The sequence below is a fragment of the Pristis pectinata genome, chromosome 23, assembly GCF_009764475.1.
Source record: "Pristis pectinata isolate sPriPec2 chromosome 23, sPriPec2.1.pri, whole genome shotgun sequence".
Classification (NCBI taxonomy): domain Eukaryota; kingdom Metazoa; phylum Chordata; class Chondrichthyes; order Rhinopristiformes; family Pristidae; genus Pristis; species Pristis pectinata.
The window spans coordinates 9,491,528-9,507,908 of NC_067427.1; the positions used below are offsets into that span (position 1 = coordinate 9,491,528).

General features: G+C 38.1%; 1 protein-coding gene across 1 annotated transcript in view; it reads right to left on the minus strand.

Annotated features, from left to right (window-relative positions):
- Positions 1-16,095, minus strand: part of dab2ipb (DAB2 interacting protein b) — a 255,946-nt gene extending 239,851 nt beyond the window's left edge. The window contains 1 exon segment of the mRNA XM_052036965.1: positions 15,963-16,095. Within this exon segment, the coding sequence (XP_051892925.1) occupies positions 15,963-16,083 (121 nt within the window). The 5' untranslated portion in view covers positions 16,084-16,095.
- Positions 16,096-16,381: the final 286 nt, after the last annotated feature.

Sequence of the window (16,381 nt, forward strand, 5' to 3'; positions counted from 1 at the left end):
TATGTTAGAAGCAAGCAAGAATAAACAGTTTCATTGTGTTAAATACCTTACAATAACACTTGTAATGTTGCCATAATGTTGCCAAGATTGGAACACTCAACAACATCTCTACCTTCTGGGAATAGAAAATAGAATGCATGTTAATAAGAGCTGCAGAAACAAGCTTCATCATATATTATAGCATTATTGTTTAGATTGTGATGGACAAGCAATTATACAGCTTTGGTTTACAACACAAATTGTTTTGTTCACTGCTCTTTCCCTGACAGACATGGAGATCCATTGTTTAATTTTCATTTTATTAAAGATGGCTTGTCAAAACACTAAGGAATTGCATGTCATCTGCCAAGTAAACCTGAAATGATCTTCACATCAGCATACTGAAATGTTGCTCTAACGTGTGAATTTTTGCTCCCTGCAGACATGTCCAGTCACAGATCTTGGGATTAAGTCTGCATGGAAACTAACTACTCTGCACTCCTTTCAGACAATAAAATGATGACTTCTCTTATTTTAGTTTCAAGTATCTGTACTAAATTAACGAAATGCAAGAGTGATTAATGAATTTAAACTCATTTGAAATAAAACAAATACAACAATATTCTGTTACACATAGAGGGAAAATTCAAAGCTCTAAGCTGACAAGGCAAATTGGTGGAAATATAAAAATATGCTCTGTAAAATGACAGCTTGTCACAGTGTTGCAAGAAACCCAAAAGCATGTTTTTGTCTCTTGGAGTATACTTCTGTTAAAAACAATCTGCTTATATTTCAAGAATGCTTGACATGTTTCCAAAGGTTTACTCTGCTTTGAGTGTTTATATTCTTTGATATCAGTCATATGTGTAATGTATTTCTAGCAATAGATCTCGAAATGTGTTTTGTCTTCAAGCATTATGGAGGAAAACTGCAGCATGTGTAACACATTTTGCAAACCAATTTATAAAGAACATATGCATTCACTTCTCCCCCCTCCCCCCCACCGTGGCAAAAAAATTCCTCGGTGGTTTGAACCCATTTCCATTCAAGAAATTTATTGTACTTTAAAAATAAAAACATTACAGTGGATGAAAAATACCTAGTCACTACAAACTGCTCTCTGCAATATTAGGCAAGGTAACTTATTTATTAAGCACAGTAAATCCAGGTGACAACAATATTGAGAGATAACATCACATAACACAGCAGGTTAATCCTTTGCTAAGTTATAGCCATAATCTATGATACATTCAACTCTCCAATTTTGCTATTTATGCATGGCAGGGGGTGGGATATACTCAATATGAAAAATTTCTACATGGTGGCTTTTAAATTCCACTCCTTGGAAATAAAGAATTCCTTCCTTTTCAATATCCTAGAAACAATCCAGTCAGTATCAACAAGCAGCACCAGACATGTTGTGCCTGAATCTGAATCTTTTATACTTTCCATAAAATTTAGTACAGATGTTAAAAAAGCAAAATTGCTTTTGAATAAGTCACTGTTCTATAAATGCCATAATTTCCCAATCTGCTTTGCATTCTGCTTTTATTATAACCAGTGTTATAGCACATTACACACTATGTCCAACAAGTGGACACGTGGTTTCATCGAACAATTTCTATTCAACCACCTTTTTTTTTGACAGGTATTTGTAGGTCTGACAAATACTGGATAATTATGAATAAGTTAGTTAAAAATAATTTCCAATTAAAATATTATAGAACTCAACAAATTGGTTCTGCTTAATCAATGCAGACTATTGTAACTGATAAATTCAAACACTTACAGCGCCAGCGACCCGGGTTCAAATCTGGCCACTGTCTGTAAGGAGTTTGTATGTTCTCCCCGTGTCTGTGTGGGTTTCCTCCGGGTGCTCTGGTTTTCTCCCACATTCCAAAGACGTACAGGTTAGGAAGTTATGGGCATGCTATGTTGGCGCTGGAAGCGTGGTGACACTTGCGAGCTGCCCCCCAAAATCACTACGCAAAAGATGTATTTCACTGTATGTTTTGATGTACATGTGACTAATAAAGATCTTATCTTATCTTATGCATGAATAGCAACAACCAGGATTTTTTTTCTGAGCTCCCCCGAATCAGGCAGGGTTCACTGAAATATAGTTATAATATTACATACTGAAATATAATTTTACTCATACTTAGTTACAGGAGTGGTACTGGGAGATTGAAATGTTGAACCTGTTTAAAAAGGTAGGCAAGGGATGAACCAAGTAATTACAGGTCAGTTAATTTAACTTCACTAATGGGCAAATTATTGAAATCAATTCTGAAGGACAACGGAAACTTTGATTTAGAAAGACATGAATTAAACAACAATCAAGTCTGTCTAATGTGATTGAATTTTTTGAGGATATAATAAGGCTGATGAGGCCAGTGCGTTTGCTGTTGTCTATAGAAATTTCAGCAAGACTTTTGACAAGGTCCCGTTTGATAGGGTGGTTAACAAGTAAAGGCATATAGGATGCATGTGGCAGTGGCAAATTGGATCCAAAATTGGTTTAGTGATTGAAAGCAGAGGGTAATGACTAACAGGTGCTTTTGTGACAAAGAACTGTTACTAATGAAGATCTACATGGCTCAGTACACATTAAATGACAGGAACAAAGGGACCTTGGAGTGTACTTTCACAGATCCTTAAAGGCAGACCAGGCAGAGAAAGTGGTTAAAAAAAACACATACAGGATGTTTTCATTTTTTCAAGCCAAAGCACAGAAGATAAGGGAAAAGATTAACGTTGAAATTGCATATGACACTAGTTCAGCTGTAGCACGAGTACTGTGTACAGTTCTGGTCACCACATTAAAGGAAAGTTTGATTGCAATTAAGGCAAAAGGAGAATTATGAAGATACTGCCTGGACGGAAAAATTGTAGCTATGAGGAAAGATTGGAAAAAAGGCCTAGGGAGACTAGTCACATACAAAATGAGGGAACCAGACAGAGTAAGTAGCCAGGACCTATTTCCCTTAGCAGGCAGGTGAAAAACCAAAAGGCATAGATTTAAAGTACTTGGTAGAAGGATTAGGAGGGAGATGTTGAAGAAAAGATTTTCACCCAGAGGGTGGTAGGGTGTCTGAAATTTACTGTTTGGAAAGGTTGAGGGAAGCACAGAAGCTCACAGTTAAAAAATGCCTGGATGCTTACTTAAGAGTTGTGGCCTGCAAGGGCCAATGAGTCAAGTAATGGAAGATGGCATTAGGTTGGGTAGCTTTTCTCCCCATCCACTGGTACAGACAAGAGGTATCAAATGGGCTCCTTCTGTGTTGTTGGCCCTATAGAAAGTGAGTTTAGAAAATATAATAACAGAAAGAAAGGAGATAAGGAGAAGTCAGATGAATTAAACAGGAACTTTGTATCAGTCTGCACAATGAAGGAAACAAGTAACATCCCAGAAATAGCAATAAATCAAGCACGGAAAGGGAGGGTGGAACTCAGGAAAATTACATTTAGCAGGAAAGTGGTATTGTAATTTCTTGGCGTTGTGGGCTGACAAGTCTCTGAGTCCTGATGGACACAAGTCCAGGGCCTTATAAGGCTAGTGAAATAGATGACATGTTAGTTTTAATATTACAAAATTGTGTCTAATAAGTAAGGTTCCAATAGATTGGAAAATATTGAATATGACTCCTTAATGGAGGGATTGGGGAGAGAAAGCAAGAGGCTACGGGTCAGCTAATATAACTCCAATCAAAGAGAAAATGTTAACTTTTACTAAAAGCATTTAATCAGGGCAATTGGAAAAATTCAAGGCAATCAAGTAAAGTCAACATGGTTTTCTGAGAGGGAACTCATGTGTGACAAATTTATTGGACTTCTGTGAAGTAACGTGTGCTGTGGATAAAGGGCTTTTCTTCGATACCCAGAATGCATTTGACAAATATCACTTCAAATGTTATTGCAGAAAACATTGCAAGGAGTAGCAAGGAGTGGCATGGATAAATTATTGGCTGGCTAACAAAAAACACTGACGGCATAAATGGCCTTTTTCTAGTTAGTAAGATGTGGTGTGCCACGGTGATCGACACCAGGGCCACATTTTTTTTAAATAAACCACAAAGTGACTTGGATGTAGGCACCAAAGGTATAGTTTAAATTTGCTGATGACACAAAGATAGGTAGGAAAGTAAATTGTGAAGAGGATCAGAGGCTATGAAGAGACATAGATAAGTTAAACTGAGTGGGCAAAGATCTAGCAAATGGAGAAAGCTAAGAAAATTCAGCATGTCCCCGTTGACCCTCACCAATTTTTATAAATGCACCACAGAAAGCATCCTATCTGGATATGTCACAACTTGGTATGGGAACTGCTCTGCCCAAGTAGTAGGAAAAATAAAAAAAGACACGTTAACTTTACAGTAATAGACTGCAGAGCTCCAAGATGCAGAGGGATCTGGGTTTCCTGGTGCATGATTTGCAAAAGGCTAATGTGTAGATACAGCAACTAATTAGGAAAGCTTACAGAATATTATCGTTGCAAGAGGAATTGAAGCTTCAGTTATATGTAGTGTTGGTAAGATCACATCCTTATTTAAGGATGGATGTAAATGCATCAGAAGCAGTTCAGAGAAGGTTTATTAGACTAATACTTGGACCGTGCAAGTTATCCTTTAACGGACTATGCTTGTATGCACTGAAGTGTAAAAGAAAGATGATTTGATTGAAACATTCAAGATCCTGAGGGATTTTAAACAAGGTGCACATCATAGAGTTGTAGAGCAATACAGCACGGATACTGGCCCTGTGGCCCAACCTCATCAGGAGGATGTTTCCTACTGAGAGAGAATCTGGAACTTGGTGTCAGTGTTTAAAATTAAGTGGTCACCATTTAAGACATAGTTGAGGTGATTTTTTTTTTAAAGGGTTGTGTGATTTTGGAGGTTTCCTTGAGGGGTAGTGGAAGCAGTCTTTGAATATTTTTAAGGCAGGGACTGATGGATAGCTGATAAGCAAAGGGATGGAAGGTTACTGCAGGTAGACAGGAATGCAGAGATGAGTTTACAATTAAATCAGCCAATTAACTTATTAATAGGCAAAGCAGGCTTGAAGGACCAAGTGGTCTACTCCTAATCTGCATGCTCATAAAGTTTCTTCAACTTTCTATGATATACGTCCTAGTCCAATTACATAGACATTATGGCCAAGAAAGCACACCAGCTCCTGTAGTTCCTCAGAAAGCTAAGGAAAGTCAGCATGTCCCAGTTGACCCTCACCAATTTTTATAAATGCACCACAGAAAGCATCCTATCTGGATGCATCACAGCTTGGTATGGCAACTGCTCTGCCCAAGACCACAAGAAATTGCAGAGTTGTGGACACAGTTCAGTCCATCACGTAAATCAGCCTCCCCTCCATGGACTCAGTCTTCATTTCTGGCTGCCTCCGAAAAGACGACAGCATAATCAAAGACCCACTCCCACCTTGGACATTCTCTCCCCCACCCCCCCTTCCATCGGTTAGAAGATACAAAAGCTTGAAAACACACACCACTGGGTTCAAAGACAGCTTCTATCCCACTGTTATAAGACACTTGAATGGACCCCTCATATGTTAAAGATGAACTCTTGACCTCACAGTCTACCTTGTCATGGCCCTTGCACCTTATTGTCTACCTGCACTGCACTTTCTCTGTATCTGTAACACTATATTCTGCTTTCTGTTATTGCTTTTCCCTTGTACTATCTCGATATACTTAGGTTTTGAAATTATCTTTATAGATAGTTTGCAAAACTAAGTTTTTCCACTGTATCTCGATATATGTGACAATGATAAACCAATATTTGCTGGTTTCTGATTAATTAATCCAAAAGAATAAAGTTAATCATATTTTATCTAGACTCCAAATAATTGCATTTTTTCTACAGCTAATGGCACAAGACACTCAATACCACTCCCAATGCTCCACATAAGATGAACTTCTGGGCAATCACTGCTCTCAAACAATTGACTTTGGAAACTCAACCTTAAAGACTATTACTTTAGTGACATAATCACTAGTCCAGCCACTCTCAAATCCTTCCGTCTTTCCATTCCCTTGACTTCAAAATTCCCTTCAAATGCCTTCTATTCAACCAACCAACTTTACCCTTTCATAAATCATGCTCACTATGTTTTGCTGTATGATGCATGTTACTAATGCATCATGCAGAACTGCTTGCAAAATGAGAAGCTGCATGGCATTGTCCATGATACAGCAGCTTGCAACAGCTCAAGGCTACATAATACCACTTGCAGAATTTAAAAATAAAAGTAGAGCTAAAAATAAGAGAGTTCCCAGATATTTTACACCATATAAGGAAACCACCCAGACAACTTGCACAACATTGTCACTCTCAACAGTTTTGCTAAAAATGGAAACAGCAAAACATACCCCAAAAGGACAAAATGAGTGATTCATGGTTCACAAGCCAGAAACAAGTGATGAGAAAAGACAGGGAACAAGCTGCCAGCAGAGCTGCCTCGGTCCACACCTCAGCAGCATTGCCTAGACATTTATACTAAACAGGCCCGCACAGAAACGAAAATTGATTTGTAGTCAGCTTATCTACATGGTCTATGATATCCTTAGTTAAATCATCCTCCAATAAGTGGTTCAGATTTAGCTGGGCCCACTTGCAGATGGATACCTGTCTGCACAGATGGTTACATTGATAATGCCAATAATGCACACAGGCAAATTCTCAATAGTAGAAGATCTAGGCACAGTGAAGTATCCCTTGTTATTCCTTGGACACCTCAAATACAGTACTTGCGCCTAGCCAATTTTAAAAGAGATTTTGTTAGATTGTGTACAATAAGAAACACCACAACAAAGGATGCATTGACAATGTTGAGGACACAATATGTGAAATGGAATGAGCCTGGTAAACTCAGTCATATATCTGTTGAAGTTACTGTGGAAGAACAGGACACAAGTAAAACACATCAGGGGATGCTAACCCTACCCCTGCTAAAGTGAAAATTAGGTTAATGACTGCAGCCTTAGTTTTATCATTTGGCACGAGGAAAGCATGGTCTATTGTTACTCTTAAGGAGAAAGCACAATGCAAAATTCTCAGTGAAGCAAACTGAGCTTGTGAATGGCTATAATTGTACTGCCATCCCCTATCGCAAGTATGGTATAGTATAAGGTACCCTGATGATTAGGGTGCTCCTTATAGCTGCACTTTCTGAAAGTGGACCTGGTTCTGCTCCCAACCTCCCCACAATAAAGCAAAAACTGAGCTCTTCAGATTTCTAAATCTGCCGTGCTAAACTCAGATTCCAAATAACTACATCTTATAGAACCAAACAAACTCCAATTCAATGTTGACTTTGAAAAGTCTAATTCGTTAAAAACTACATTCTGCTCCAGGTAGCAAAACAACCTGACCAACAATTATCTTGTTTATACTTCCATTTCACTCAAATTAGGCTTCCCACGCTCTGGTCATCCAGTCTTTTGCTGTGGATCTAGAATCTTGCCAAACCAAAGTGTACCTTTCAGATCTGAAGTCTGAAGGGCCTCTGTAATTTCAAGACAGACATCAAATAACACAAAACTAAATTACTAGGCTGAATGGTAAACGATACACAGGAAAAATTTGGTCATGCTTTCAAATGATATTTTCCCGATCTGTTTACATTTGTGCATGTTGAGCTAGTGACAAATTCACCAAAGCTTGAAAAACTGTGTCAGTAACCTTTTCAAATTTCCTCAAATTTATACGTATGGATTACTTCACAAAGCTAATTCTACTTCCAGCTACTTTCATGGTAATAATACAACAGAATTCAGTACAAAAAGTTTTGAAAGCAAAGGTGGAAGTCAACTCCTGTTTAAGGAATATCCACAAACAATGAAACCAATGTCCTGATAATCAGCTTTTAGAAGTGTTGATTGAAGTTTAAATGGCCAGGACACTAAGTCAAACCATTAGTATTCTTGACATCTAATTTCTGAAAAAACACCATTGAATATAAAAAGTGAAACTTCAATAGCCTGTCAAGAAACAGCTGGGTGATTCTTCCAGTGAAAAATTTAAAAGATATTTTAAGGTGGCATGGTAGTGTAGCAGTTAGCATGACGCTATTACAACGCCAGCAACCCCGGTTCAATTCCGGCCGCTGTCTGTAAGAAGTTTGTAGGTTCTCCGTGTTGCATGGGTTTCCTCCGGGTGCTCTGGTTTCCTCCTACATTCCAAAGACATACACATTAGGAGTTGTGGGCATGCTATGTTGGCGCCAGAAGAGTGACAACACTTGCGGGCTGCCCCCAGCATTCCCAGTAATGCGAATAAAAAACACATTTCACTGTGTGTTTTGATGTACATGTGACTTATTAGTACGTGACTTACAGGTACATATTTTATATAAAAAGTAATGGGAAATTTGTAGAGAATATATGGCAGAAGTCTGTTTCCACCATCTGGGAAAAGAGTATAAAGGGAAATTGAGCCTCTGAATGAATGGAAAGCTTAAATGAGTCAATGACGAGTTGAGAGTTCTTTTGCAGAGATGGTATCAGAACATGGATTGCTTTCCTCTCAGTGAATACTGAGACAGTTGGTATAACCATTTTACAAAAACTGCATGGGCATTTTAAAAGGAGGAATGAAGAACGAGAAGGGGTCCAGGAATAGGGATTTGAGTAAACAGCTCCATTTGTCAAGCTACAACTGGCAGTTACTTTAAATAAAGGGGCCTATTATTGCTATAGAACTCAGCACAAAAGAAGGGCATTCCACTCAGAGTCTATTTCTAGTGTAGCAAACAATTGACATCACAGGGGACCCACTTGCAGTGCAACTTTTCAGGTTAGGAATGTCATGCCTCTAACATTAAGCAGTGCTCATCTAACCCCATCCATGGTACTACTGAACTCAGACCTGAAAATGGATTTTGCCTAAAGCATAAACAGAAGATACCAAATCAATGACACCAGTGAACCATAGATTTTTACATACACACACACACACACACACACACACACACAAGTTACTGCAGGTACTTGATAGTGAGCAGATAGAAGTGATGTTTGATGATAATATTTGCTGTTATATGTTACTACCAACTGAAATAACATTAATTGTTTGTCTTGGCTCTGCCACTTCCGGGTGCAGTATATGGGAATATCAAAAGGAAATTAACGCTCATCCTCAAGAACTTCACTGCACAACAGGATATCATTACTCAACACAGTGTTACATTTAATCTGCTTTAATGCACATTCATACAAAATGGAATGAATGTTGCTCTGTATCACAGCATATTACAGCATATTTCTTAACTATATGTGGCAATACTACACCAACTAAAATCTCCTTCCATTAGAAGAACTATATTTCTGAATAAATTATAGTTTGATGTAGGGAAGTTACTACTGCAGGATTTGACTAAAGGTTGATGAAATTTTCATAGGTGTATCATACCTCAGATCACCATGAATAATGCTCAAAACAGAATACAAATGTTATCAGAAAATAAACTTTTTTACTTAGCTGCATCCTTAAAACTTCAGTGTCTGGAACAACCTTAATCAATTTCTAAATTTCCAAATCAATTTCCTGGTCACTTTATGGCTCTGTACACCTCAGAAACTTACACCAACTTAAACATTAGCTCAATTTAACTCCATTATGGGCCACAGTATTGACTCTTAATTATAAACAGCAGCCAGAAGAATTAAGAATACAGTGCTAATCGATTGTCGTTGATAATTATTATTTGACATGTTCTCTGATCTGCTTACCTGCTGCATCCAAAGGCACAGTGTAGTGTAATGGAAAATCTAATGTGGAGACTCCTATGGTTGTCACTAATTAAATTAAACTAGTCAAATAGATGGGACCAATTAGAATTAGAACTGAATTGCAACATGTCTCAACATTTCTTTTCAAAACATCAATTATTTATAATTGAACAATAATAATTTACAACTGGCTAGTTAAATCAAGCCCACTATTCCACAGCAGAAAAGAAGACATGCAAGATAATAAAACACACAGGTAATTTCCCTTACACCAATAAAGATTAGTCAAAGGTCAAAGTTTGGCTCAAAGCATTTTAGCAAAATGTGAGGTTAGGCTAAGGCAGTGCAGACAACAAACTACATTAGACTAGATTGCTGCATCATGAAGAAGGTATCACAGATGTACACCATAACTTCACCAGTCATGGCATTCATTCACATGATATGGGAATTAATAAATAGCTCATGAAATTATAGTCAATGGCCATTGCGAAAAGTTTATGTAAATTCATTACAGGCAGCACTTAATATGCAGAAACAGAACAAACAGAAAAAGACAATGAACTTTAATTATGACAGGCAAAAATAGCCAATGGTGGAATAAAAGCTAAAATTCAGCATTTTAAAAATCCTAAACAGAATGCAACATAGACAAGTACACCAAACATATACCATCTCATTGGATGGTAAGTCTACAAGTCTGTACAAATGAATCCATCTATCTGTAGTGTGTGATGAAATTAATGCAATGGAATACCAGAGCTCAATGGATTCATTTATACAATGCATGTTATTTTAAATATTTAAAATAAATCAGTGTGTTACACTTCCATACAATGTGCTGACATACACATGGTTTATATCCAAATTCTACCAGACTCATAGACTTACTAAATGTTGGGACAATAATGTGCCTTATGAAAAAATACTGAATCTTATAAAGGCCCTTGCTCCAATAGTTGCTGCCACAAGTCATTATCAGTTAAAACTCTTGTACTCTTAAAAATGCAGAAGAATGAAATACATTTAAATAAGATCATCAAAAAGGATGCATCAAAAATTAATTTCGAGGATGAATGTTCAAATCTGAAAAGGTGAAAACCAGACTTTCTTCAGACAACTAATCTATTCTGTAATTTACTGACAACGTCTGGTGGTAAATGTCCTGCAGACTCAACAGTGACTAATGATTTGAAGTAGGTTGGACTGCTCTGTACTGCCAGGCTAGCTTGACAGTAAGTAGATCTGAACATATTCACCAAGGCCTTATTCAATAATTCAAATTAGGTTTATTACAGTTTCAGATTTCCTTGAAGGAGATGGTCCAAGTTTCAGACAACAATAAGATTACCAGTGAAGCCACACTCTGACTGGCCATTATGAGATTTTTGCTTGATATCAAGCTAGCAATCTAATTTGCTCTACCTCTTGAACTGCAGGAAAAAAAAGGCCAAGAAAACAATTTATTTATACATGCTGTCTTACAAAGACAGGTACACCAAAAGGGGTCGAGCTGAGGGATAGCTCACATTGCAAGTTTGGCAACTTGCTTTGTTTCCTAAAGCACCCATCAAGTAATTTTCCACATCTATGCAAATATACAAAACCACTCCTTGAAAAGTTCACTAGTCTCAGCGAGCAGAAACATATCACCTGTGATGTTATGATAATTGTTTAAACATGCCTTTTACCTAATGCAATTAAACATCTGAATATTCATAAGAAATATTGATTTGGGCAGCTTTTATACAAACAGCAAGATCCAAAGTGCTGAAAACATTGGGTTCTGGACAAATATTAAACCTGGCAATGGCACAACAGAATGATAGCACAAGGGTAACAACAGCAATCCTTGCCCACTGGGAAATATTCAGTTTGGAATGGGACAAGGGGAGATGACAAGTTGTTTTATGATTACAACAGGGCCTCTGCGAACCTTGGCAGAAAAGGGTGGATGGGGCATGAGTGGTAGTTGGTGAGAAACTCAGGTCCAAGGAATAACTGAGCCTTGTAAAGGGAATGTGGTCCAGATAACATGAATGGAAGCCAATGAACGGGAAGGAAAGTAAGGAGATCGGATGTGCCAGGAGAGCCACAACCATATTCTTTAGGTCAGTTTGACAGGCAGAAAGAAATGGGGAAGAAGGATTCATTAAGGTCAGAGGCTGGCAATCTCAGGTGCGACAGCAACACAATATTGATTTCTGTATATCACTTGCCATTTTCAAATGGTGGATGTGTTGAAGTGAGGACTGGATCCAGATGTTTATGCCCTTATTTGCTTAAAGTCTACTTCATGCACGGTAGAGGACATATTGTTTGTCCTATGCTAACATTGCGGGTAGTGTGTTCCCAGTTGAAATTCTCCCTTTCCTTTCAGGCTGCTTTTTGGTCCCACACAAAGCTGCATAGGAGGCTCAAAGTTGGGCACTACAAGGTTAATTTAATGCCAGAGTTCAGCAGATATCTCCCAATATGAAAGGCAGACGGACTATTTACCTCAAACTCAGATCTTGTACTTTAATTTCTTATGTTATTTATTCACTTTTGAGATTCTTATCACTGCACATCTAATCAAAAGGAATCCTGCAATGACATTGTAGATTCCTCTGCATAGCTGACGTGCTCTTTTGCAAGTCATAGCATGGAGGCATGGAAGTATATCAATATTTGCAAACAAAAGCAACTGCAATTTGCTATTCTGAAGATGCAGGCCCAAACATTATAGAAGATAATAGGCATGAGAAAATCAGAATTATGACACAGAAGTGGGCATCCAGCCCAATGAAGGTTTAAAACAAAAGTGACACTCAGTCTAATGTCAGTTTCTTGCATTCAGTCCATAGCCCTGCAGTTCAAAGCTCTTCATCAATTACAGGCCCTCCTAAGGTTACAAATGCCTGACCTACATACAGCTGTACATATGAATGAGTGTTTGGGAGACTGGTGGGATGGATTCGTCGACTGCTGCGGGGCTGCAGGCATCTTCTGCCGCCTATGAACAGTTCACAGGAACAGAACACTGCGATAACCTGAGGAGGACCTGCACTGTTTAAATTTGATGAGGGTTTCTGCCTCCACCATCCTTTCAGGCAAGAAGTTCCAGTCTGAGTGAAAAACCTTTTCCTCATTTCCCTTTTAATCCTTTCAACAATTACCTTTAATCTACATTCCCTTGTGTCTTGTACCCAAGAGAAATAAGTCCTTCCTTTTACTTTATCCAAATCTCTCATAACTTTATCCATCCCAATTGTCTCCCCTGTTCCAAGGAAAACAACCATCTCCAATCCAATCTTTCCTCAAAACTAAAATGTTCTAATCCCCCGGCAATAATATCTCAAGTCTTCTCTGCAGCTTCTTTCCTGTAAAGATGGAACTAGAATTGTGCATAATACTGGCCAGCCATGTTGTAAACAATTTAAGCAAGATTTCCCTGTTCTTATATTCCATGACTTCGCTAACATAGTAATGTATTCTATAAACTTTTTCATACACTTTATTGACCTGTCTTACTTCCTTTAAGGATACACTACACAGTTGCTTTGCTCCACTGTACTACTCTGTATGTAGGAGGTAACATTTTGGCATTGATAGAAAGCTAGGTGACTGGGTAACAGGAAAAAGAGTAGGCATAAATGGGTCTTTTCTCTGACTGGTAAGATGAAATGAGTGGTGTGCCATAGGGATTGATGCTAGGGCTGCAACCTATTACAATTTATATGAATGACTTGGATAAAAGCACCAAGAGTAGGGTTTCTTGCATTTTCTGATGATGTCTGACATCAACATTCTATGATTCTAGGTAGGTAAGTTGTGAAGGGGACTTAAGGAGACTACAAAGGAATATAGTTAGGTTAAATGAGTGGGCAACAATTTGGGAAATAGAATATAATTTAGGAAGATATGAAATTGTCCACTTAGGCAAGAGATTGAAAAAAATAATCTGAATGGTGAGAGACCAAAGAGCTGAGATGTAGGGGGAATCTGGATGTCCAAGCACCTGATTTGCAAAATGCTAATATACTGGTACAACAAATCATTAGGCAAGCTAGGAAAATTGAACACAAAAGTAGGAAGATTACGCATCAGTCATTTAAGGGCATTGGTGAAACCACTTTTTAAAAAATTATTTTCAATGTCTTGGAACCAGCACTTATTGCCCATCCCTAATTAGCCTTAGTGATAGTATGCCACCTTCCTGAACTGCTGCAGTCCTTCTTGTGAAAGTACTTCCACAGTTCTGAAGGGGAGAGAGTACTGGTTTTTAGAGCCAGTGATGTAGGACTAGCAATGTATTTTCAAGTTAGGATTGTATGAAGGGAACCTTCATGTTCCAATGCACCTGATGCCCTTGTCCTCCTGAGTGGTAGAGGTTGCAGATTTGGGAGATACCGTGAGAATAGCCCAGGTGAGTACCCTGTACAGTGTTAGTCTTATTTAATGATGGATGCCAATACACTGCAGCAGTTCAGGGAAGGTTGACAAGATCAATATATGGAATGAATGGTTATGTATGCTATATTTGTATCTGCTAGAATTTAGAAGATTGAAAGATACAACATCCTGAGGGGGCTGGATAGGGTAAATGTGGAGTGGAAGTTTCCTCGTGGGAAATCTAGAATCAGGGTCACCTATTACAGACACAGACTGTGTGATTCCTCACCCCCCCAAAGAGGCTAAAACTTTCTGAAACAGTTATACAGAGGCATTGATTTTTTTAAGGCAGAGTTATGAGATAAGGCAGCAAAATGTTACCATAGGTGGATACGAATGCTGGGTTACAGTTACAAACTGATGAGCCACAAACTGATTAAATGGTTCAAGGGGGTGAGCGCCCCATTCCATGTCCTATTCCTTTGTATGTACGTATCCTCCCATTGTGTTCTTTTGCCTTCTCCACCTCCCCATTTACCTCACACTTCTCTGGATTGAATTTCATATTTTCCTAATGAACTGACCCGATCATTGATACCTGCTTGTTTGCAGTCTAAAACTTTCCTCCTTCACGTCAACAATATGATCAATTTTTGTATATCTGCAAACTACTTAATTATATGCCCCACATTTAGGTGAGACAATAATATAGAATGAAATGCAAGGGACCAATTGCTGTGCCCTGTGGAAACCCAGTGGTAACAGCTTTTCAATCACAAAATACCTATCAACTTATCTTCAATTTGCCACTCTCTCTTGCATCCCATGGGCTTTCACTTTTTGACCATCTTTATTAGTCACATGTACATCGAAACACACAGTGAAATGCATCTTTTGCGTATCCTGAGAATGCTCATCTTTCAGCTCTGGCAGTATGCATTATAAGTCAATTGAGTTAATGCACTTTTTATTTAAAAGCCATTGTTATGAAGTTAACAAATGCATCTGCAAACTGTGATCCAACCAGAGCAACAGCAGTTCCTTGAGCAAGTACTGTCTCAGTGATCTGACTTCTACTGTGTGCTGCCATAAGCTTTCACTAATCAGCACACACATACACAAAATGACAGGTGTTATGTTTTTAAACAGCAACCCATGCTTTGGTCGAGTCAATGTTAGTCTATTTATTTACGCAGTAAATCTTTACGTGTCTGCTAAATACATCTTTGATCACAGAGGATACTTGAGCTTTACCATAAAAGTGATCAATAAAACAGAGCTGTTTTGTGTTGGAACTCATATGAGACATTTTCCAGATCAAGTTTAAAGGTATAACTTGTTTCATATTAAGTAATGGCAAATACCAGCTTTGGCTCTTTTTCAGCTCTGTATTATAATCAAACAGAAAACAGCAGCAGGGGAATAAACTGTGACAATGTTTCAAACTGTTATGTAGAAAGTGGTGCCTTTCAAAAGGACAACAAGCTAGATACTTATTAAAAAGTAATATTCCAGAAACCAGGTTGTATTCTTTGCATGTTTCTTAAAGTATAGAGTTCATGGATTTGAATTAACAGCTTTCTTCAATTATGACCAAAATAATTAACCACAAAAGAAACTTGAACTTAGACTGCAATAAAACTGAAGTGAATCCTCTCTATGATGTGTGAATTAGACAAATGTTTTCTGATATTGGTTTTGCACATAATACAACGAAAATAGTTTTGCAAAGATGGGAAACGATCACTGCAGGCATGCAAGATTCACATTGTAATTTTCACATTCATAACAGTGAAAAAAGTTTTAACTAGGATTTAACTAGAGCTAGGATTCCGTAGAATCTCATATCACTCTGCATTACCCCTGTTGCCTGGCCTGTTGCGACTCCTGGATCGACTGCGTTGTCTCTGAAGACGTGACCTCCCCAACAGTCTGTAGTAATAGGATGGACGTCCAGAGATTTTTCTGCTGTTAACTGACATTTTGTCATCTGTTTCTTTGCCAATAATTTCTTCAATCTGTTCAAATCAAACTCATCAACTCAGAGTCCTTCATTAGGGTTAATGTGCAAAGCAGTATTCCACAACAACTTTTTTTAAAATGCAAGCTTGCCCAAGCCTGTTGTCATAGTCATACTTCTGCACTACTCTCAGAAGATAAGCTTGTTGCATTTGGAAACTGAATGCTGTTAGCATTCTATGGACCAGTGAACAAAAGTTGAGCTTTAAAAAAATCCTGAACTGGAGTCAGTCCATTTGCATTGAGTTTATCTGGTTACAA